This window comes from Vombatus ursinus, unplaced genomic scaffold (assembly GCF_900497805.2).
Source record: "Vombatus ursinus unplaced genomic scaffold, bare-nosed wombat genome assembly UNPS02014973.1, whole genome shotgun sequence".
Lineage (NCBI taxonomy): Eukaryota > Metazoa > Chordata > Mammalia > Diprotodontia > Vombatidae > Vombatus > Vombatus ursinus.
This window is the reverse complement of record NW_020954751.1, coordinates 8,085,191-8,110,361: the sequence shown is the minus strand read 5'-3', so window position 1 is coordinate 8,110,361 and position 25,171 is coordinate 8,085,191. Positions and strand designations below refer to the sequence as shown.

Here is a 25,171-nt window from a genome sequence, read left to right as displayed (position 1 = left end):
TCAGCATCACTTTGGCTTGGTTTACCTTTACCCAGAGTTTACCTAGTAAATCTCCAAATATAGCTCATGAATAACTTGTGACTAGGTTTCCACAAATGTGACCAGCAGAATCCTTTGCTTCCAGAAAAAAACTTAATGTATGTAACAAATGCATATTGGCTATAGGACAGACCTTGTTTCACCCCATGGAAAATACAGCAGATGCAAAGGATTCCCAGGAGCCTATAAACCAACTTGGAAAACATAGAAGATTCTCATAGTAGCTTATGAATCCAATTCTCCTCTCTCTTTGGTGAGTCCTGCTTTTCTATCAGACTCCCAGGGTCCTTCTGCCCCATGGTTTGATCTTTCCTAGAGGGGGATTGAGATGCATCCTTCCTGTTGTTCAGTGAATCTCTCACTCTCTCCCACAAGGGCTAGCTGTTTAAGGAATCTCCTTTCTCAGGTTAGAAGACTAGATTCCGATATCATATTTTCTAGGATGTTCTCCTCTTCCAACTAAGAGTTAGGGATACAGGAATGATATCATCTATGGACAAATCTCTGGGGCATGTGGCTCATTTATTCTTTTGCAGGATACTACAGTACTGCTTCAGTGGCTGCCACCTTTTAGGCTCAGTAATTCTACCCTCCAGTTTCTGTAATGACATATGCTTGGAAAGGGAAACAGAAAGATAAAAAGCTGCCAGCAACTCAGTGGTTGCTTGGTCAAGCACATGAACCTCTTATGTACTTCTGCCCCAAAGCTGCTATTAACAACTCTTAGGGGCTGGGGGTTGAGAAGGAGAAGAAATCTCCTTCACAACTCCACACCCTCCTTACTGTGAAAAGGGGCAAGGGAAACATTGCAAAAAACCTTAAGAGTATTGATTAACTCTGTACATTTTTACATATCAATCAAATGTTCTACCAGCAGAGGCGATCTTCCCAAGAATCTGAGTCAACCAGTTCATTTTGGGGCAGCCCCACTCACCAAGACTTAATCATGTGTTATTTTTCGTCCTTTTAACAAGGGGCCAATGGGAGATACAGCCTGGTGTTGTGGATAGAGTGAGCCTCAAAGTCAATAAGACCATGGTTCCAGTCCTGCCTTTGACACATAATGGCTGTGTGACCCTGGACAAGTCTTTTAATCTCTCAGTGCCCACAGGAAACTCTTTAAGACTGTAAGTTGTAAAAATAGGAGCCCATCTGCATTGGTAAAGTGAGGTTCCTCTTCACAAATTCCCTATACCAATGAAATTACAGTTCAATCAATCAGTCAACAAGGGTTCATCTTTAGGGTGGGGAAGGTGAGAAAAAAAGGAAAAAAACAAATTTACAAGATAACTTTTATATATTTAAGAAGAATAGCAAATTGTACATAATAGATTTGAAGTTTCATGTGCAATCATCTTTTTCATTATACAGTGTTATGGAAATGCTTCTTTTGTTCCATAAATTAGAAATTAAATGAATTTAAAAATATAATACATTAACTTTTTTTTAAAAAGTGCTACATCAAAGGACCAACAAGTGTGTCCAAACCCTGGAGGGAAAGGTTGTGTGAACTATCAAACTTCAAAGAGAAGCTCATAGCTTTGTAAGCTTATGTAGTTAATTGGGATAATTCTCTTGGTCAACATCTTACTTGTACTGCCAGTAGATTGTTTTTGTTGTTGTTGTCTTTCCTGCTTTCTGGAAGAGGACCAATGACATCAGGAGGGTCATGTCTTGACTTGCTGCCAGTAAATATTTAAGTGAATGAAGGAATGGTAAGATCATTGGAATAAGATCATATAGTCAATTGTTATCTCGTTTGATCCTCACAACAACCTTGGGAGATAAATGCTATTATTTTTCCCCATGTTATAGTTAAGAAAACTGAGGCAAGCAGAGGTTAGGTGACTTGTCCAGGGTCACAACTCATAAATATCTCAGGCAGAATTTCTACTGAGGTCTCTGTCCTTGTGGGCACCCTGGTATGGGATTTATTCTAAGCCTTCACGGAGGGATATGGGCGGGGGGGGGGGAAGAAATTAGAGAGAGAATAGAGCAGTCAGATAACATCCATGCAAATTCTGACTAAACATCCTTGAATCATTCAAATGTCCTTTTTTCTGAACAATACCTATAGTGAGAGAGTGGACTGCTGTTTCCGCCTCTGCTCTCCCTTTCATAGTTAGTTAGGAACTCTGTTTCCACAGAGGAAACAGACCGACACTGGAATGTACCAAGCACACAGAGTTCTTTTTAAGTGCAAATGGAGGGACACCTGGGAATTAAACTGAGTTCTTCAGCCTTTTTCCACTGGGAAATTGAAACAAGCTATTACCCTTATGGGTATTGTGTTGTGTCTTAAAATGCCTTTTGAATCCAAAGCACACAGACTGATATGAGATACTCTCATAGACCAGTACATTGAACAGACAAAGTGCTAAATACGTGTTTGTTGAATTGGACCAGAGATCAGAATCATAGAATGTCAGAGCTAGAAGGGCCCCTAAAGATCACCTAGACCAAACCACTCATTTTATTATTGTTTGTTTTTGTTTTTTTATTATAAACTCAATAAGGGGTAAGCAGAAGCCCTGTCCGTCCACCCCTCCCCTCTCTCTTCTGGCCATTGTCTGGGAAGCATGTGACTCAATCTAAAAGGGCTTTGGTATGCTTTAACTTTGACTCACCCTCCTTCGCACCCCACTTCATTCTCCCCCGCCCCCCCCTCCCACACACACCTGCTTTCCTGTCACAGGATGGAGGACCAGGGGAGCACCCCTGGTTGCCTGCTGTCATCCCAAAGTGATAAGTGCATCAGTACTGTGCCACATGTTTCCTGGCAAGTGACTGAGGTACGGGTTCTGCCCTCCCTGAGGTATGTTCTAGCCAGGGCAGACCAGAGGCTCTGCTGTGTACCTTCTTGTGACATTCTCCCCCCACCCCCTCAAGTTCTGAACATTTCATTATAAAAAGAACAGAAAGGGACTGTGTGTGAAACCATGAACTTCTGTTTTGAGGGTTGTTGCTTTTTTTTAAAGTATACATTAAATTTAACATTGGAGTAACAAAATTGCCCTCTGCATTCCCTTTTGAACTTTTTTTTTGCTTTATTCTGTATATTTTAAATGTTTTATCAATTCTACCTCCCTTCTTCCCTCCTCTTTTCTCTCTCCTTCCCCTTTTCCCTCCCATTTTACCTTCTCCCTCCTTTCTGCTTTCCTCCCTCCTCACTACCTTCTTTTCTCCCTCCCTTCCTCCTTCCTTCCTTTTTTTCTTCCTTACTTCTTCCCTCTCTTCCTCCTTTCCTTCCTTCCTCTCTCCCTTCCTCCCTCTATCCCTCCATCACTTTCTTACTTAGCTTACTTAGTACTTACTTATACTTAGTACTTACTTAGCACAGGACTTTACTCATTGTAAGCACTTAATTGATGTTTGTTGAATGAACAAATATTACTGGCCTGCCCTCCAAGTATACAGTGTGAACTGATGTTCCAGTCAGAATGTTTGTCTTCTGTTTCCAGCCCTAACTCCGAAAGCTGACACTGAAATCTTGGAGGAAAAAAAAATCACATTTCATGAAAAAATTGGAATTAGGGAAAGCTTCAATTTTTTTGCAAAGGAAATTTGTGAGGGCGTTCAAATTTAATATATTGTAAAAACCAACCTATGAAGAGTAAGGACATTTTGGCAAGAGATATATTGAGTTACAGGTACCTAACCATGGGGTTCCAAGATTATAGTGACCCTACAAGCTGTGTCTGGGAAAGGATTTCTCTTTTGGCATCTAATCAGAGACAGAGATCATAACTTAGATAGAAATAAATTTAGGCCACGTGGTCAGTTTCCTGTAATTTTGCAGCACTCCAGTGTTTCACAATGTTTTTAGACTTAAACAAAATTTTTTTCTGATTTTTCCTTTGTCTTTTCAGAATTCTGTGAATGGATTAGGATCACAGTTGAGTATATGACTGGTAATTATATGGTCCAGAGGCCTTATTTTAAAGATAAGGAAACTGAAGCCCAGAGAGGAAAAGTTATTTATCTAATATTGCAAACCTGGTAACTGGCAGAGTTGGGGATCTGACTCAGAATCTGATGCTCTTTCCATGATGTCAATAAGATTGGCAGATGGAATTGCTGCAGTCAGTGATTTTTGAAACATCATGGAAAACTAGAGAGATGCTGCAGAACGAGAGAAAAGCACACATCCTGATTTTCAAATAAGGGAAGACAATGGCATCTGAAGATTTGCCAATGAAAGACGCAAAAAGAAGGGGAGGGGGAGATGTAGGGTTTTTTTTGAAGGGCTATCCTTCAAAATCCCTTCAGGGATTAGTTTGTTTTGTATGATCCCTGAGGGCAGTTTTTTGCAAGATTGTAAACATGATGATTCTTTGCAATTTTATGCAAGATTCTAAAACACGATAGACTATAAACTCCTTCGGGGTAGGCAGGGGCTGTTTCTTTTTTTTGTCTTTGAGTCCCCAGTTTCCTTCACATAGTAGTAATGATCACTCAACCAATCAACAAGCATTTATTAAGCAGCTACTTTGTTCTAGGAACTTAAATGCTTGTTGATTGACTGATCTAATGGTTCAATGTTACCTTTGAAGGAGTTCCCTAGTTCAATGCCCCAGGGGATATGTTTGACACTGTGTTGTTTAACATTTTTATCAACAACTTGTATAAACATATAGCCAGCATTCTGGACCCCCTTGTCCACTTCTACCACCACCACCCCCTTTTTTTTAGATCTAAATACTTTATTGAGCTAACAGCTTCATGTGAAAGATACAGGGGATGGGTTTGTTGTGCGTGGACAATCCAAGTCACTCTTAACATCTAAATATAGGATTATAATTAAGTCACATTAATTAAGTCATATTCTAGTCTCCTTCCTTTATGATCTCCTGGGTGTTGTCCCTCCTCTATTTTCCCCCAAATGTCATGAAATCCTTCTTCCCTGATGTCCAGGCTTCTTAGTTCTTATTTCTCTCCATTCATGACTCAAATACTTCAACTGATCTGTGATCTTGTGAATTTGGGAGTTCCCTCCAACACAGATTATTCTCATTAACATTGCTTTAACGCAGCCAGCCCTTGCCCCTTTCTCCAGGCAAAAATTAGTCCCATACAGTCAGTATTCATCCTTGAGCTCATGTCCCTGTCATCTCCCCAGTAATCATAAATCTTGCTCATTATCCTTTTTTTTCTCTCTTCTCTAGCTCAGCACAGATAACCAGTCATCAATCTTTGACTTTTTTTTTTGCTTTTTGGTGAGGCAGTTGGGGTTAAGTGACTTGTCCAAGGTCTCACACAGCTAGTAAGCATCAAGTGTCTGAGGTCACATTTGAACTCAGGTCCTCCTGATTCCAAGGCCGGAGCTCTATCTACTGTACCACCTAGCTGCCCGTATCCAGTCATCAATCTTTAAAATGTTGCAACATCTCCTATCAAACAAGGGTTAGAGAGGGACTAGAAGAGTAGCCCTCATGACTTCCCTTAAGGCACCAGGTGCCTTATCACACTTTCTGTGTCCTTGAACTGGAGTCAGTTCTTGATCAGACACAGATAATTCCTAACCATAACACCAAGAGGGCCTGTTTGTCAAATTTGTAAATAATAAAGCTGGGAGGGATAGCTAACACATTGAATGAGACAGTTTCAAAAGATCTTGATAGGCTAGAATATCAGATGTAAATGAATAGATGTAAATGTAAAGTCTTGCTCTTTGGTTAAAAGAATCAACTTAATAAGTATACAATGATGGCTTACATATCCATTCATCTGGAAAATGTCTGGAGTTTTTAGTGGATTATATGATAAGTACAAGGGTCAATGCCAAAACAAATTAAGAGTGTGATGTTGACTCCAAAAAACTATTGTAGTCTTAAATTGTGTTAAAAGAAGCTAGGGGAGGTGATAATTCTGCTGTGTTCTATTGACTGCATTCTGAGTATTATGTTCAGTGCTGGGATCCCCATTTTAGGAAGGATATTGATAAACTGAAGGAAAGTATCTAAATGTGGAACTGGCTATTTCAGGAGGTGGTGAGTTCCCTCTCGTTGGAGGTCTACATACAAAGGATAATCACTTTTTTGATATTTTGTAGGATACAGATTGAGATAAATGGACTCCAATGTCCTTTCCAATTTTGAACTTCTCTAGTTCTATGAAAGAAAATCACCATTTTTCATGATTAACATGTTGACTTGTTTATCCCAAGAAGCCCAGTTAGTAGCACTTTGCAAATGGAAAGCAAAAAACTTGGCAAGAGAAGCTTTTTAGGTATCTGTGTTATTCTGTATATGTATTCATGTATTTGTATTCCTTTGTATATTTATGTGTCCCACGTTTCTCAGTAGGTCCCTCCCTGTCAGCTACAATGGTAGTAATCTCTGGAACTTAATGGGAAAGGGCTGAACCTGATGGGGCTTAGGAGACAAAAATTTGTTATCTGAAAAGGAATTGTCCCCATATATTCCTTAAGAAAATCAAATGGCAGCTAAGAAATGAAACTTAACACAAAGGTGAAATATTTGTAGCAGAATTGTTGACTGATTACCAGTGATGTACAGTAGAAAGAGGATTAGATTAAATAGGAATCACCAGTTCTGCCTCCAATTACATATGTGGATGGATGGCTTTGGACATCCATCAAATGAGGTGATCTCTCCTCAAATGTCCCATTCCAGATCTACCTGCCCCTTACACTGTGCTCTCTGGAATCCTGCTCCATAGTTAACAAAGCACCTCATTTAATGGTTGCTTAGACTAAATGATCTCTGAGGTTCTTTTTACGTCTGCCTTGCCATTTTAAGATCTCCATCTCTAACATTTCATCTTATTTTCTGTTCTGTGAAAGGCAGTGTGTTAAGGGGAAAGAGTGGTAGATTTGGAGTCAAGAGAAAATTGGGTCCAAATCCTGTCTATGATAAGAATTAGTTGGGCAACCATGCGTGTGGATCGGTTCAGTTCTCTGTGCCACTTGGCCTCTTTGCTCCTGGAATTTCCCAGGGAGCCCTGAGTCAACTCCAGATTCAGCACCCTAGCTTGGGCTTTTTTGCTTCAGACACATTGCAGGCGACCCTGCATCTTTCCCAGATCCAGACCACCAGACTGCATGGCTCCTTTGTTACAAACACTTTCCTGGAGCTGTTAATCAGTTTTGCATCAAGGGTGCCTTTTTTGACCTCTTCTCCAGTGTTCCAAAGGCCTTTTTGCAATCAGACCTACCTTAAATTACCAGGTCCTGCTTCCTATCGGGATTCCCCCCAGGCCATACCTTTACTTGCTCCTGCCAGCTGTAAGGTGGCTTTCTTGGGCTTCGAAGGATTCAGCATTTCTACCTGCTATGACATTGGAGCTTGAAGGAGGGCCTTGAACAATCTAATCAATCACCTGCCTCCCTCAATGAACTTCTTTTCATCTACTGATACTAAACCTGGACTTATTCCTCAACAAATAGCATACATTTACTGTCTCATATTCTGCCCACCCAGTAATTCTGAACCCTTCCCCTCCCTGTCATAGCTTCATTTCCATCCCTCACTGCCTGCTCTCTTATTCCCAACCCCCTTAATCTAACCCTCTCTTCCCAAATGTTCCACTCCATATCTACCTGCATCTTATACTGTGCTCTCTGGAATCTTGATCCATAGTTAATAAATTTAAACAGTTTCTTTTCCCATTCTCTGAATTTTCCAGCATTCATTGAGACTTGAATCCCTCTTGATAACACTGCACCCCTGGACACCATTTCCAGTACTGTTTATATTTTTACTCATTTCTCCCCCCCCCCACACTGGTGATGGTGGAGGAATCAGAATACTCCTTGCCCTTCATTGCCACTTTCAAACTCCACTACTACCACCGTCACTTCACCATCTCTCCTCCTTTGAGGCTAATTCAATCTATTTGTATCACCCCATTAAGATTCTGGTAGATGTTATCTACTGACCCTCCCCCCCCCCCCCCCCCCCTCCTTTCTTCAATGAGTTCAGTGCCTGTATCATAGCCATTCTCTCCACCCTCATACTGGGAGGACTCAACATACTTGTTGATATTTCCTCAAACACAACTTCCTATTTCCCTAGTCTGCTCACTTGCCATGACATCCTTCTTCATTACATTACAGCTACACACTGAGATGGTTATATCCTTAATCTTAGCATCTACCATTGAGAGGAACACCATCCTCACAGTCACTTAGGCTCACAACCTTAGTGTCATCCTTAATTCTTCACTAATACTCATCCTCCATAACTTGTCTGTCATTTAATCTTGTCATTGTACCATCACACCATTTCTCATCCATCTCCTTCTCTCTACTCAACAACTGCTACCATGGTATAGGTTCTCTTCACCTCATGCATGATCTATTTCAATAACCTCCTGGTTTGTCTCCTTTCCTCAATTCTTTCCCCACTTATTCCATCTTCCACTCAGCTGACAAAGTGATCTAGCTAAATTCCGGGTCTGAGCATGTCACCCGTATCAATTCCCAACCACCCTTTCAATAATCTCAAATGGCTCCCTATTACCATCAGAATCAACTCTTTCTTTGGCTTTTAAATCCCTCTTAAGGAATCATAACCCAGATCCTTTCTACCTTTCCAGTCTTCATACATTCTGCTCATCTTCATGTACTCTATAATCCGGTGATGCTTTCTTGTTGTTTCTTGAACTTGATATTCAGTTTCCTACTCCATATATTTTTTTTACTGGCTTTCCTCAAGCTCCAAATGCTCTCCCTCTCCATCTTCACCTCCTATCTTTTGTGGATTTCTTCAAGACTCAGTTCAACTCCTACCTTCCTCAAGACGCATTTCCTGATTCTCTTTTATGCTAATACCGTCCTTCTAAGATTAACTTCCATTTATCCAGTATATATCTTATTTGTACATAATTGTTTTCACTTTCTCTCCTCCACTAGAATGTGAATTTCTTGAAGGAAGGAACTGGTTTTTGCCTTTCTTTGTATCCCTAGAGCTTGGCACAATGCCTGGAATATGGTAAGCACCTAATAAAATGCTTATTAATTGACAAGCTGCTTTGATTTTCTTGTCAGTAAAATGATGATACTAATACCAATAGGAAGTACTTCATGGGGTTGTTTTGAAGGTCAAATGAAAAAAAAAGTATGTAAGCACATCTGTAAATTATTGTTAGCATTGTCTCATTTGGTCCCTAAAACAACACTGTGAGGTAGGTACCAAAGCATTGTTAGCCTCCATCAAGCATTATAGCTGGAACTGCCTCTAGTCAGCTGCCTCATTTTACAGATAAGAAGACTGCATATCCAGAGAAGCTATTTGTCCAAGATCACAGGGTAATAAGTGGCATAGTCAGGTCTTTGGACCCAGGTGTTTTGACTCCAAGTCAAAGGTGCCTTCTACTCTATATCTTAGTAGATGAAGTCATCCACTAAGACAACAATTCTCAAGATTTAGGACCACTTTACACTCTTAAAAATCATTGAGGACTCTGAAGAACTCCTGTTTGTCAGGTATATCTATCAATTTTTTTTAACAAATTAGAAATTAAAACTGATAATTTTAAAAAATTTACTTATTTAAAAATAACAATAATAAATTCATTGTGTGATACTATAAATACATATTTTTTATTAAAATAACTATTTTCCTCCAAAAAAGTTCATGAGAAGGATGGTATTATTTTTACATATTTGTGCAAATCTCTTTAACATTTGGCTTGGAATCTCATATCTGCTTTTGCATTCATTCTGTTGTGATGTATTGTTTTAGTTTAAATATACTGAGAAAAGCTGGTCTGACACAGATATGTAGTAGGAAAAGGGAGGAGTCTTAGTGTTATTATAAAAACAATTTTAACCTTGTGGACCCCCTTGAAAGATTCTCTAGGGCTCAGGGAGTTCTTTGACCACCCTTTGAGAACCACTGTACTAAGCAATGAAGGATGGCAAATGTACCCACACTGGTGTAATTATGCATCCTTGAAGTATTAGAGTATTTTATCAAGGGGGTCCATGCTGTCTCAGCTGTCTTGTTGAGAATCATATTGTACATAGATTGTTCTCTTGTGTGGCAGTGTGGTATGTTGGATTGAGTAATGGAGTGGGAGTTAGAAGACCTACTTTAGAGTCCAGCTCAGTCTGTTAGTAATTATGTGACCTCCAGGTAGACAGTGCCAGTGTTACTATCTCCATTTTCAATATGAGGTTACTCAGAATCAGAGGACTGAAGTGTCATGCCTATGATCACATATGTAACAAATGTTAGAGCCAAAATTAAACCCAGGTTTTTCCTGAGTCCAGACCCAGCATTCTTTCTACCTACAATGACCTAACATTGTGGGAGATAGAAAGAAGTTCTAAGGCATGATCTTTCCTCATAAATAGCCTGACACTTAATTGTAAGGACAACAATATTCTTATCAGTCAGAAGGATGCAGAGTGTATTAGAGTAGGGATTTTTTTTTCTGCTACAGTTATTATATTATATTTTATTATTTTATTTTTCCCCAATTACATGTGAAAACAATTTAAAAATTTTTTTTCAAGTTTTGAATTCCACTTTCTGTCTCTCCTTCCCATCCTCTCTCCCTGAGATAGTAAGTAATCTTATGTAAGTTATACACGTGCAATTATGTAAAACATTTCCACATTAGTCATGTTGTGGAAGAAAACTTGAATTTAAAAAAAAAGAAAGGAAAGAAGGAAGAAAAGTAATATGCTTCAGTCTGCATTCAGACTCCATCAATTCTTTCTCTGGAAGCAGATAGCATTTTTCATCATGAGTCCTTTGGGATTGTCTTCAATCATTGTATTGTTGAGAATAGCTCAGTCATTCATAGTTGTTCATCATACAATGTTGATGTTACTGTGTACAATATTCTCCTTGTTCTCTCTTTACTCAGCATCAGTTCATGTAAGTCTTTCTAGGTTTTTGAGATCATGCTGCTCGTCATTTCTTATAGCACAATAATATTACATTATAATCATATACCACAACTTGTTCAGCCATTCTCTAATTGATAGACATCTCCTAAGTTTTCAATTCTTAGCCACCACAAAAAGAGCTACTAAAAATATTTTTGTGAAAATACATTTTTTGAAAAAAATCTCTTTGGAGGACTTCCAGTGCCAAGATGGCAGAGTGAGGAAGGAACCCTCTGAAGCCCTCCCAAATTCCCCTCCAAACAACTAGAAAACCACTCAGAATTGATCTAGGAGCAGGGAAGCAGCTTACCAGCCCAGAAGGAAAGGTCTGTCTCACTGGAATGGGAGGGGAGCCAGGTCAAAGAGCAGCAGCAGTGGCTACTGCCAGCTTCACAGCAGGGGGCCTGCAGCAAAGCTCTGAGCCTGGGGCACTCCATCAATGAGGCCCCACCCTCCTGCAAGCTAGTAGCCCTCTAGGCAAGTGAGCAGTCTGGCAGCACAGCAAGACCCCACCCCAGTGACCTCCCAACCAGCACAGGCCTTGACCCCATTGCTGACCTGGAGGCCAACAGATAGACCTTGCCCCTGGGGCCTGCCAGCAGAGACACCCTGTTTCCATAGCAAGCCAGCAGCAGAGCCCCCACCCTTGGGGCAGACCAGCACTAAGATCCATCCTCCAGGGCCAGCCACTAGAAAGACTCTGTTAAAATTACAGCTCAGCAAAAACCCTGCCCCACCTCCACCCCTGGGGCAGGCCAGAAGCTAAACCCCACACCCAGGGGAGGCCAAGAGGGAGACCTCTACCTCCCAGTACAAGTCAGAAGGGTAGCCTACCCACTAGTGAAAGCAAACAGCTAAGCCCTGAAGCCCAGTGAAAGCCAGGAGTATGATCCTGAGCCCCAGCACAAAAAGCTTGGAACAGTACAGTACCTGAGCCCAATTCTCTGTCACAAAAAAGGCAGAAAAATCTGCAAAAACAAAAACAGAGACAAAAAACTTGACTATAGAAAGTTACTATAGTGACAGGGAGAATCAAGGCATAAACTTAAAAGAGGATGATAGTGTCAAAATGGCTACATGTGAAACCTCAAAGAAAAGTGTAATTTGGTATTGATTGGGGCTAAAAAGAATTCATAAAAGAGCTTAAAAAGAAAATTAGAGAACCAGAAGAAAAGTATTGCAAGATATTGACCAATTTGTAGAAGCTGCATATAGAAGACAGAATTTTCTAGCCTAAAGATGTATTTTAAATGTATATGGTAATACATTATAGTAAATGACCATTGATAAACCCCAAAATCCAAGCTTTTGGAACAAAAATTCATCATTTGACAAAAGCTGCTGGGAAAACTGGAAAACAGTATGGCAGAAATTAGGTATAGAACAACATCTCACAGCTATACCAAGATAAGGTCAAAATGGGTACATGGTTTACACATAAAGGGTGACATCGTAAACAAATTAAGAGACCATGGAATAATTGTTAGATTTATGGATAAGGGAAGGACTTAGAAGAAAAATTGAGAAATGAGAGTAATGCAAGAAAATCATGAAAAAAAAGTCAGTAGCATGGGAAAAGATATATGAAAATTTACCGAGGAAAATAACTCCCTGAAAAATAGAATTTGCCAAATGGAAAAGAAAGTACAAAAACTCACTGAAGAAAATAATTCCTTAAAAATTAGAATTGAGCAAGTGGAAGCTAATGACTCTGTGAGACATCAAGATATGACAAAACAAAATCAAAAAAAAGTTAAAAAAAATAGAAGAAAATGTGAAATTTCTCATTGGAAGAACAACTGACCTAGAAAATAGATCCAGGAGAGATAATATAAGAATTATTGGAAGCCATGATCAAAAAAAAGAGAAAAAGAAAAAAAAAAGCCTGAATAACATCTTTCATGAAATATCAAAGAAAACTGCCCTGATATATTAGAACCAGAGGGCAAAATGGAAATTGAAAGAATACACTGGTCACTGCCTGAAAGAGATCTCAAAATGAAAATCTCCAGGAACATCATAGCCAAATTCCAGAGCTCATAGATCAAGGAGAAATTACTGCAGGCAGCCAAAAAGAAACCATTAAAATATTGTGGAACTACAGTCAGGATTGCATAGGATTTGACAGGTTCTATATTAAAAACAAAACAAAACAAAACAAAAAAACACTAGAAAGAGAAAACAAAAAAAAAAGAAAATATTCTTCAGTCTGCATTCAGACTCCATAGTTCTTTCTCTGGATACGGATAGCATTTTCTATCATGAGTCTTTTGGAATTGTCTTGCATCATTGTATTGCTGAGAAGAACTAAGTCTGTCATAGTTGATCATCGCACAATGTTGCTGTTAACTGTGTACAATATTCTCCTGGTTCTACTCACTTCACTCAGCATCAGTTCATGTAAGTCTTTCCAGGTTTTTCTGAAATCTGCCTGCTCATCATTTCTTATAGCACAATAGTTTTCCATTACATTCATATACTGCAACTTGTTCAGCCATTCTCCAATTGATGGGCATCCCTTTGATTTCCAATTCTTTGTCACCACAGAAAGAGCTGCTATAAACATTTTTGTACATGTGAGTCCTTTCCCCTTTTTTATGGTATCTTTGGGATACATATCTAGTAGTGATATTACTAGATCAAAGGGTATTCGCAGTTTTATAGCCCTTTGAGCATAGTTCCAAATTGCTCTCCAGAATGATTTTATCAGTTTATAACTCCACCCACAATGCATTAGTGTCCTAATTTTCCCACATCTTCCCCAACATTTATGATTTTCCTTTTCTGTCATACTAGTTAATCTTATAGGTATGAGGTGGTACTTCAGAGTTGTTTTAATTTGCATTTCTCTAATCAATAGTGATTTAGAGCATATTTTCACCTAACTATAAATAGCTTTGATTTCTTCATCTGAAAACTGCCTATTCATATCCTTTGACCATTTATCAATTGGGGAATAACTTGTGTACTTATAAATTTGACTCAGTTCTCTATATATTTGTGAAATGAGGCCTTTAATCAGAGATATTTGCTATAAAATATTTCCCCCCCAATTTTCTGCTTTCCTTATAATTTTGGTTGCACTTTTTTTGTTTGTGCATGATTTTTTTTGTTTGTGGCCTCCTCTGGGTATGGGGATTAGCTACTGGCCTGCCCCAGGGGTGTCGGGGTAAGGGGTGTTGGGGGGAAGGTTTCTGCTGGGTTGCAATTTTACCAGAGTCTTTCTGGTGGCTGACCCTAGATGTTGGATCTTAGTGCTGATCTGCCCCAAGGATGGGGCTCTGCTGCTGGCTTGCTATGGAAACAGGGTGAATCTGCTGGCAGGCCCCAGGGGCAATCAAAATTACCCATTTTACATCTAGTAATGCTCTCTATCTCTTATTTCATCCTAAATTCTTCCCTTATCCATAGATCTGGTAAACTATTCCATGGTCTCCTAATTTGCTTATGATATCATCCTTTATGTCTAAATCATGTACCATTTTGACCTTATCTTGGTATACAGCATGAGATGTTGATCAATACCTAGTTTCCACCATAGTGTTTTCAAGTTTTCCCAGCAGTTTTTGTCCCCAAAGCTTAGATCTTTAAGTTAATCAAACACTAGGTTACCATGGTCATTTACTACAATGTATTGTGTACCTATTCTCTTCTACTGATCCACTACTCTATTTCTTAGTGAGTATCAGATTATTTTGATAATTACTGCTTTATAATATAGTTTGATATCTGATACAGCTAGACCACCTTCCTTTCTGTTTTTTATCAATTCCCTTGATATTTTTGAGCTTTTGTTCTTCCAGATGAATTTTATTATTTTTTCTAGCTCTATAAAATATTTTTTTGGTATTTTGATTGTTATAGCACTGAATAAGCAGATTAATTTAGGTAGAATTGTCCTTCGTATTATATTGGTAGGGCAAGGATTCTTAGCCATTTTTGTATCATGGATCCCTTTAGCAGTCTGGTGAAGCCCATACACCCCTTATCAAAATAATGTTTTTAAATAATTGAATTGCAGTAGCTAAGTGGTACAGTGGGTAGAGTATTGGACCAATAGTTAGGGAGACTTGAATTCAAATGTGACCCTGGATACTTACTAGCAGGGTGACTCTGGGCAAGTCACTTAACCACTGCCTGCCTCAGCTTCCTCATCTGTAAAATGAAGCTAATAATAACACCTGCCTCCCAGGTTTGTTGTAAGGATCAAATGAAATAATATTTATCAAACACCTTAAAAGAGTTATGTAAATGCTGTCTGCTATTATTATTATTAACTAATTGAAGAAAATGTTAAATTTGAGGTAAAAGTACAGGAAAATAAAGATGTAATTTTTTTCCTCATTCAAGTTCATGTTATCCCAGAAATCTCATGGACCCCTAGTTCAGAACATAATTAGAGGCTGGAGACAAGGAGGAGGATGCTGCAGTAAGCCTGGAATATGGTGATAATCTTAGACTAGTCTGGTTTCCATAGGAATGGAGGGGAAGGTGATGTTTCAAAAGAAAGATTGCCAGTACTTGGTGACTGGATCATGAGATCAGACGATCATAGATTTGGAGACACAGGGAATGAAAGAGAAAGATGAGTCAAACATTTCTTTTGTATTCTTATAGTAACTTGCAGAAAATTGGAACCAAGCAGCCACTTGCTAAATAATGTTGATTGACCAATTGTGAAGGAAGGCAGTCCATTTCTTTCTCAAAAGAAGTTCAAATATTCAAAGATTAGTGAGTGAGCAATTTACGTGCAGCAAATGGATGAGCTCTATCCTAGGACTCTGAACTAGAAGGGCATTCAGGGACCATCTAGTCTAAACCCTCATTTTAGAGATGAGAAAATTGAGACTCAGGGAGGATGAAGTCGTGTAACTAAGTAACACTTTCTTTGTTTCAAACCCTGTTCTTCTGGCTTCAAGTATTATGCTTTTTCCATATCACAACACTGTCTTTCTTATGCTTCTTTCTGTGATAAAACCTTTAACTAATTTTTTTTTTATTAACTCACAGAAGATTTAGAGGAATCTATTTTAGACTCCTTTAGCCTCAGTATCCCTGTTCATAAACAATATCTAGCACTGAAGGATGTTTTTGGAGCAGAGAATGATGTGATCAGACCTGTGTCTTAGGAGTCCTTTGCAATGGAAGTTTATCTATAAGCCCAGGCCAGGTGGTTTGGCACTCAGTCAAGAGTGACCATATATCAAAGCCATTCAGACAACTTTTCCTTGGATCAGTTTCCATTTTGTAAAAGACCTGTGGAGGTGGAGATTTCACATTGAACTTGGAACATTATTCTGGATTCATGGTAATGCTGCTGTATTTTTCCTCAGCCTATGCCTCAGGAAGGCCTGAAGTAACTAACACCATTGCCAAGGGACATTGCTGTGAAGGAGTTAATTTAAGTGAGGTCTCTCTGCCATCATTCTGGTGCAAGTCCTCATCACCTCAGGCAGTCAATGAATAAGCAGTAAATGTGTTAGGAGTGCCAGGCACTGTGCTAAGTGGGGGAGATACAAAAAAAAAAAAAAAGACAAAAGCTAGTCCCTGCCCTTGAGAAGCTTACAATCTAATGGGAGAGACAACAAGCAAACAAATCATGTGCAAACAAGCTATATGCAGGATAAATAGTAAATAACCAAGAGGGGAAAGGCATTAAAATGCAGAGAGGTTGAAGAAGACCTCCTCTAATAGATGAGATTCTAGTTGGGACTTAGAGGAAGCCCAGGAAACCCACTGCTCAACTATTGCAAAAGCTTTCTGATTGGTCACCCTGTCACAAGTCTCCCTACTTCATACTCCATTCCATCGTCTGCTCAGCTGCCAAAGTGTTCTTGCTAAAGTGTAGATCTGACCAATTCCCCCATATATCACTATATTCCCCTTTAGTAAACTCTGGAGCTTCCTGTTACCTCTAGAAGCACATATAAAATCTTCCATTTGGCTTTTAAAGTCTTTCATAATGTGACTCTTTCCTAGCTTCCCATTCATCTTACCCTTTACTCCCTCTATGCACTCTATGATCCAGTAACATTGGCCTCCATGCTGTTGTCCCATGCTCTCCTCCTCACCTCTGGTTCCTGGCTTCCAAGGTTTCCTTCAAATTTTAACCAAAATGGCACTTTCTACAAGAAACAGGTCTCCCATAATGCTAGTGCCTTCCCTCTAAGATACCTCCAATTTACCCTGTATAGATGGTGTATGCTTGTAGTTGTTTGCAAGTTGTCTTCTCTATTAAAAAATGAGCTCTTTGATGGTAGGGACTGTTCTTGCCTTTTTTTTTTTTAATCCTCTGCAATTAGTAGAGTGGTTGGCACATAATAAGTGCTTAATAAATGCTTCTTGACTGCTAAGACATTTTCTTAGGAGGTTGTTGGTAGGTTTACATTAGGTGCAACCAACTGTTTCAACTTCCTACCCAGTAGGAGGATAAATAGCACAGATGGCTGTCATTCAGTTTCCTGATTAATAGTAAATATAGGTTCCCTTAAAAGCCATTAATTTATACTAGCAAAATTGAGGGATTCTGCATGTGAATGTAATGGAATTCCTATTGTTCACCAGGAAATGACAAATATGAGGAATTCAAAGAACCATGTATGACAAATGTATTAATTTATTAGTGTATTACTTATTTAATACTTAATGTATTAAATGTATAATGACTTAAATGATTCAGAGTGAAGTTTGAAGAACCTGGAGAACAATAGACAATGACTACAGCAATGTAAATAAACAACACTGAAAGGTGGTTGAATCCTGATTTATTGGAAAGACCAATCTGAATCCCAGAGAATGGCCAATGAAATGTGATTCCTTCTTCTTCTTAGTAGAGTGATGGGAGATCGTAGGTGTAGAGTGTTGTATACGCTGCCAAAAATGATGTCTTGGTTTTGCTATTTTTCTTTATTACAAGAGAGGATTCAGTTATATTAAGAAATAGTAGTGATGTAAATACAAAAGGCATTAATAAAAAAAGTGAGAAAAAAACTAAGTTTAGTAATTCTTTATGTCCTAGAAGACAGCACTCACATTCACGAGAGCTACAACCACAGAGACAGTCATTGGTCAGCTCATTAGTTAATACTGAAGTAGCTATGTATTGGAATGTGCATAGTTCTAGGAGATAAGGGACCTGTTGTGTATTCCTCACTCTGCCATCCAGTAGCTGTGATTTCTGGATGAGTAACTTCCTTTTTCTGAGTCTCAGTTTCCCCACTTGTGTAATGTGGGCAGGGATTATCTTGGTCCATGATACAATTTTCTAGCATAGTTTTTAGTCCCCATAGTGGAGGGGTAAGGGAACTTGCGTTCACTGGAGGAAAACTTGGATGTCTGAATTCTGTGGGACTCATGCAATTGCATCTAGAGTTGTAAACATGAAAAAAAAATATGGAAATAAACACAGCCACATGAAAAGGGGAAGTCTTGTGCATTTGGGAACTGCTGTAGTGGAGAGCTGAGATTGAACAGGCTGATGTCATGGGGTATTCTACTAAGCAGGAGATGCTGAGGCTGTAATCTACTCTAGGAACACTTGGGCTTTGGCAGTGAAGAGGACAGGAACCCAAGAGATAGTTTCCATGTAGATGCTGTTGCAAGCCCAGACTCGAGCCAAGGAAAACCCAGGTCCAGAGTTCTCTGTGCATGCCACAGAAAGCATATTGATAGGATCCAGGGAAAGGATTGATTCTTTCCTTACCCCATCTGCCCCTGTGTGAGAGGGGTAGTTTTCAAATCTTTTGAATAAATTTTCCTTGGATGTTTTCCCCCATGTACCACATAAAAAACATAAGAAATTGCACTTATTTGCATATGAGGTATCAAGATTTGGCTCTATGACAGTTAACACTCCTTTATTTACAGTGTTTTAAATCTTAATTAAACTCTTACTATTTGATTTGTGGCTTTTACATGGTCTAAGTAGTGTTGGGGCAAGGGGGGCTTAGGCTATGATGTAAATAAACTGATTATTCCAAATAGCTCACACTGAACCTGAGAAAACTTCAGAGCTAGAACCCGAGTGTGATTCTTGTTACATCTTTAAAAGAAGGGGGTTGGACTAAATGGGGATTGATCTTGTTTGTGTCATGGATCTCTTTGATAATCTGGTGAATTTCTAAAGTCTTCTTTTCAGAATAATGTTTTTCAAATGAATAAAATAAAATAGTATTATAAAGAAAACCCATATTGAAATATCATGATCATAATATTTAAAAAACAAGACAGATTCATGGACTCCAGGTTAATGATTTCTGGTAGTGCATATATAGGGTGTTGGATTTGCAGTCAGGAAAATCTGAGTTCAAATCCTGCCTCAGACACTTTTTATTATGACCCTGGGCACACTTAACCTCTCTCAGCCTCCATTGCCTCATCTGTAAATCATGAATAATATATAAAACACTTACCTCAAAGGAATCAAATGTTGTGAGGATCAAATGAAATAATATTTGTAAGTCATTTTACAAACCTTAAAGTTTCTATGATGCTAGCCATAATTACAATTTTTAAAATTTGTTAATCTCTGATTATCTGGTTGTAGTATTCTGTGTTTCTGTTACTTGAACCCCTGTAGTGCCCCTCCTTGAGTCTTTTGCATTCCATCATTCCCCGTATCTAATCAGTTATCAGCCTTGTCTATTCTACCTCCTTAATCTCTCTCATATTCCTACCCTTCTCTCTACTCACATGGCCTCTACTCTAGTTCACATGCTCAACACTTCTCACTTGCACTTTTGAAGTAGCCGTCTAGCTCTTCTCCCTTCCTCCAGTCCATCCTCCATACAACTGCCAAATGGCCATTCTTAAACTATAGATCAGATCCTAACACTTCCTCTACTCTAAGTATTTTCCAAGCATCTCCTGTGTGCTGTATTAGGCACCGAAGACAGAGACTAAAATGAAGCGGTTCAGTTACAAGATTAGAGCTCTTTTGGTCTTAAGAAGTTTACATTCTATCAGAGAAAACATATATAAATATACCAAAATTATGTACATTGTCATTTAGGGATCAGAAAGGCTGCTGACTCTGGTTACTTCTCCTGAGTATCTTTCTCCAATAGTGATGATGGAATTATCCTGCTTTTCATACTTTTGGGACCAATATGGTAGCTGATTCAGGATTGGGTATATGGGCTGAGAAAGTGGGCCTCAAGCTGGGCCTTCAAGGATGAGCAGTCCTAAGATAGACAGAGAGGAAGGTTGGGAACAAAATTTAAACAAATATTCTATTTCCTGTGAGTCTAAAATTTTCCTAGATACCCAGACACAGTTCACACTGAACAGGAAAGCTGTGCATGGGTACTTTGGGGAAATTTAGTTTGGGTTGGGGTAGGGTGGGTGGATGAGATTGCATATAGCTATAGCCAGCTGCAGATGATTCATCATTTCATAATATACTCTTTAAAAAATATCCAAAATTCAGGAAATCATTTTATTGACTAGTATATGCAAAGGACATTTTTGGATTAAAATCACACTGTGTATTAAATTATTGTTATCTATTGTACCCACATACTATGTATAGGGGCTATTGTTGTATTGTCTGGGAATTACTACAGAAACTGTGTCTATATGGTGTGTGGTAAATATTATTTATTGTGATGAATTCCTGTGAACTTTTGCAGGTTGATTGCTTAAAATCTTTCATCACTCATGACAGTGTAAACAATACCATTATCATCTTAAGACAAAAAAAGGGGGTGGACAATCAAGAAGAGTTCTGCGGGGGGAGAAGTGCATTTTCACATGACGTAGGTAGGGTCCTACTGGTATTATTGTCCCTATTTTATAGATGGGAAAACAGTGACTCAGAAAGGTAAGTGACTTGACTTATGGTCACACTGTTATGAATATCAGAGGCAGAATTTGAACCTTGTTCTTCTTGATTCCAGGCCAAGCACTCTATCCACTATGCCATATTGCCTCCCATGATAAAACTTGTACTCTTTCTGTTTCACAAGGTTCTTAGACATACATGAGAAATTGTAAAGCTCATTTGAACTGTACAACACTTCTTGGAAATGTACATCACCTTTCAGAAAAAACACTTGTCATGGGCTTCTGACCAATTACTATTCAGAAGCCTATGACAAGTGTTTTTTTGAAAGGTGTCTTAACATTTCCTCACTTCTTAAACAGGCTTAATCATTGAATGGGCATTGCCTCAGTCAAAGTGAGGACTCAGAAAGACCTTAGCTTAAAAAGGCCAAGGTCTTGCACTGCATCCTGGACCATCTCCAGTTTTCCTGATCAATATCTGGCCATTGGACCCAGATGACTCTGGAGGAGAAAGTGAGGTTGGTGACTTGGCACAGCTCTCCCTTACTTAAAGCCAATTTACTTGCAAGTCATGGCATCACCTTCCTGATGTCATGGTCATCTTTGCGAACGAAGGACAAACCACAAGCTCTCGTGGTCTTATTATGTATAAAGTACTGTGTCTTTGGAATTTACAAGGATATATGATTCAAAGACATCTTCTGAGGCTGGATGACCACTTGTTAGATATGTTCTACAGGGAATTCATGTTTCCGGTAAAGGATGGACTACATGACTTCTTGAGGTCTATTCCAACTCTGATATTTTTCAAGAGATTCCCTACCCTCAAAGAGCTTATAATGTAGTATAAGAAATAATAAATATGTACAAATTAGTACAATGCAAAATAGAACATGAAAATGAGGGAATAGATAGGTTTTTGGCCTTGGAGTCCTGGACACCTGGGTTCTAATCTCACTGCTGACTCTGTGACCCTGTGTGACAGAGGCCAAGTCGCTTAACTCCCTCAAAGGGGTGATGGGGCTCACAGAATCACAGGATTTGAGAGTCAGAAGGGTCCTTAGCCGTTATTAGTGTAGCCCGTACATAAAAGGAATCACAGCTGTAATAGATTAGACGAAGAGTTGTCCATCCTTAGCTTGTAGATGTCCAAAGTAGAACCCACCACCTTTCTAGGCAACCCATTCATCTTTTGGATAGCTCTAATTGTTCGGAAGTTTTGTCTTAAGTCAAGGCTAATTTGGTCTCTTTGACTACCACCCACTCACTTCCAGTTCTGCTCTTTATGGGTAAAAGTTCAACTCTAATCCCGCCTTCAAATCTTAGCCTTTCAAATATTTGAAGATAGCTATCACGTCCCCAGAGTCTATTCTTTTCTAAGCTAAACATGCTCAGTTCCTTCAACCAATATACCATAATATGTGTAAAGAGCTTTGTAAACTTTAAAGTACAATGTAAATGTCAGTTATTAATTCTTTGGAGAGGTATAAACAAAGATACATAGGGAGGAGAGATCATTTCTGGTTGAGATTTGATAATGCTTCATGGACATGGTGTCATTTGACTTGTAAGATGAGTAGGATTATAACAGACAAAAAAGGGAGGCAGGCATTCCAGGAACTGTGAACTGAGTATACAGAGGTAAGGATGCAGGAGAGCACAGAAGTGTGTGAAGAAGGCAAGTAGTCCAAGACATTCTATCATATCTTACCAGGAAAAAAAAAAAGGAAGACTAAGGAGAGAAAGACTGGAGCAGACCTTATGTTATGAACAAGGATCATGAACCCAATGACTAGAAATTAGAATTGAAAAAGGTGGTTCTCTGCCATGTTCTCTCCCTCCCCATTCATTGGTTTTTTGTTTTTTTTTTTACTCCTCATCCCCCAAAAGTCATGCTGAAACCATTTCCTCATGTAATACTTTTCATCCCAGGCTTCCATAGCTCTGAACAAATTGCAATTAATTAAACATTGGTATTTACTTGCAAATTAATTAAATTCCTTTCCATGTTACAGAGCTGCTTCCCTGGAATATACCTGGCAGTTTTTATATGTTGGTTTCTGTTATGGGAGAAACCCCTGTGCTTTAGCCTGTCCTTGGTGCCTTTGGGTAGGCACACACCTGCAGGTGTCTGTTGATGTTGCCAGTGTGTTTTGAGAGCCAGGTTCTAAACTGAAGTCTGGAGAAGTTAATGACTTGCAAAATGCCACCCAAGGTAGAGCTGGAAATAGAACCCAAGAATAACTCCCAGGCTCATGTGAGCTGCGCAAGGCTTGCTCCTGGCTAATGCACCAGCTGCAATCTCATAGAATCATGGGACTTGAAGGAACCTTGCAGCTTGGGGTTGAGTGTGTCTATCAAGCTGGGAAGTCTAGAGTCTCATTATTTGTTTCAGATTCCTTCACAGCTACTCTGCTGTTGTTGGAAGATTCCTAGACTAGGAGCTCCGGTTACCAAATTAAAAATGCCAAGTGGACTAAAAAAGCTAAAGAAATAGCATGATATAGTAAGAAAGACCTGGGTTCAAATCCTGCCTTTAAGATTTACAAACTTAGTGAGCAAATCCCTTCCCTTCTGTGTGCCTCAGGCATCTCTTTAGAACTTACCTGCTGACTCATAGCAGTTGGATCTGTGTCACTAGAGACAGCTTCCTACACTGCTGAAAATCACAGATCATTCCTGTTGCCTAAAAAGTTTCTTTTGTTACTTTTCCCTCCAATGTAGGTAACTTTCTGATGGTGACGGCTGAGACATGAGATCTTCAGCCTCAAGGCTTTCAAGTTTTTCTTCCAGAGATTCATTATGGAATCGGTAAGCTATAATATGAACATTTTTAGATTCAGAGGTGGCATGACATGGTCAAAATAATGGACTTGGAATCAGCAAATCTGGCTTCAAGTCCAGGTCAGACCAATTAAAAATTTGTGACTTTGGTCAAGTCATTTAAATGGGAACCATCATATTTATTATGCCTACTTTCTTAGGAGGGGAAAGTTGTAAGGAATGGAAGGTGTTGGGGGGTGGGAGTAGGGGTGTATTGTGAGGTTTATAATCTCTTTCCTCTCTAGCATATGATGATTGGCAGGTCTTTCTTTCCATTCTGTCCCAATAACATCCATTGCATCTGCCCTCCTCTCTGTTCATGTGGCTACCTTCCCAGTTCAGTACCCTATCACCTCTCAACCTTGTTTATTGTAATAGAACCCTAACTGGTCTCTCTGCTTCCAACCCCTCCCCTCCCCAATCCGTCTTTCACACAGGTGCCAGATTAATATTCCTAAAACCTGAGTCTTGATCCTTGCTTAAGAAGCTTCAGTGGGCCGCTCTTGTCTTTAGGATAAGATACAAACCTCTCTGTTTGGCATTTAAAGCTCTTCACAATCTGTCTCCAATTTGTTTTTCCAGATTTATTGCCCATGACTCTCCCATATACATTCTTCAGTTTGGTCAAACTCACACACAATATTCCATCTCCTACTTTGTTTGTCCCTTGGGTCTGGAACATTCTCCCTTCTCACCTCTGCCTGTTAGCATGTGTAGCTCTCTTCAAGGCTCAGCTTCATACCATTTCCTACATAAAGCCTTTTCTCATCTTTCCTGTTGCTAGAGCTCTTCTTACTCTCCCTCCCCATATTACTTTGTATTTACAGTCAATCCTTAACTTTCTAGGGTGTAACATTTCTGGAAAACAGCACAAAAGTAAAAAGTGTGTGTTGATACATTGAACCTATGGAAAATAGGGGGTTAGGTTCCTACCATCATCAGGACTGTCTTTTGCTAGAGATTGCTGAAAACATACTTTTCTGCATACATTTCTCTATAACAAAACATTAATTCTGGTAATATGCACTTTTCCTAACACAGTAACCATGAAGTAACCCCTAAAATAGAGGGAAGGGGAGCGGCAATGCTGGACTGGACAGGGAAGGGGAGGGGCAGGAGTAGGGGCAGTGATATCAGAAGGACCCCGAGGTAAAAAAAGAGAAAGGGGCAACCTGCCAATAATCTCCCTTTAGGCTGTGGTTAAACTACTTATTCCCCAATGAAAAGCACATGCCCCTGTCTGAGCTCTCCACAGGCAGGATGCTTGCTTGGCCTCCCTAGTGCTGTGGAAGAGGGCAGGGGTAATCACAGTCTTATTTATCCACAAACTTAGCTCATTTCCATTTCTTCAGTTTCCTCGTCGTCATCGTGCACTTGAGAGATTGCTTTAGCACTTTCTGGAGTGTATTTATAAACACTTTTATGAATACTTTCCTCATTTTTGCAGATAGAAACTCAGCGTGGTTTCTTGGTTTTTTTCTCTACTGTGTGTAGCCACGAATGACATTGCCAATGCAAAAGTGAAAATGAGATTACTAATAAAATCATTCAAATGCTTGAAGTCACAAAGGTTAAACATGCTAATGTTGAAGATAGACTGTACTTTGCAAATATTTTGCATTTGCTTTTGTATGAAAATGTTGTTTATCTGTCCTCTTCCACTCC

At 39.2% G+C, this 25,171-nt stretch overlaps 1 protein-coding gene across 1 annotated transcript in view; it reads left to right on the top strand.

The window, feature by feature from the left end:
* ASAP1 (ArfGAP with SH3 domain, ankyrin repeat and PH domain 1) overlaps positions 1-25,171 on the top strand; it is a 482,413-nt gene that overhangs the window by 16,534 nt on the left and 440,708 nt on the right. The window contains exon 2 of the mRNA XM_027845500.1: positions 23,408-23,494. Within this exon, the coding sequence (XP_027701301.1) occupies positions 23,436-23,494 (59 nt within the window). The 5' untranslated portion in view covers positions 23,408-23,435. The remainder of the gene's footprint in view (positions 1-23,407; positions 23,495-25,171) is intronic.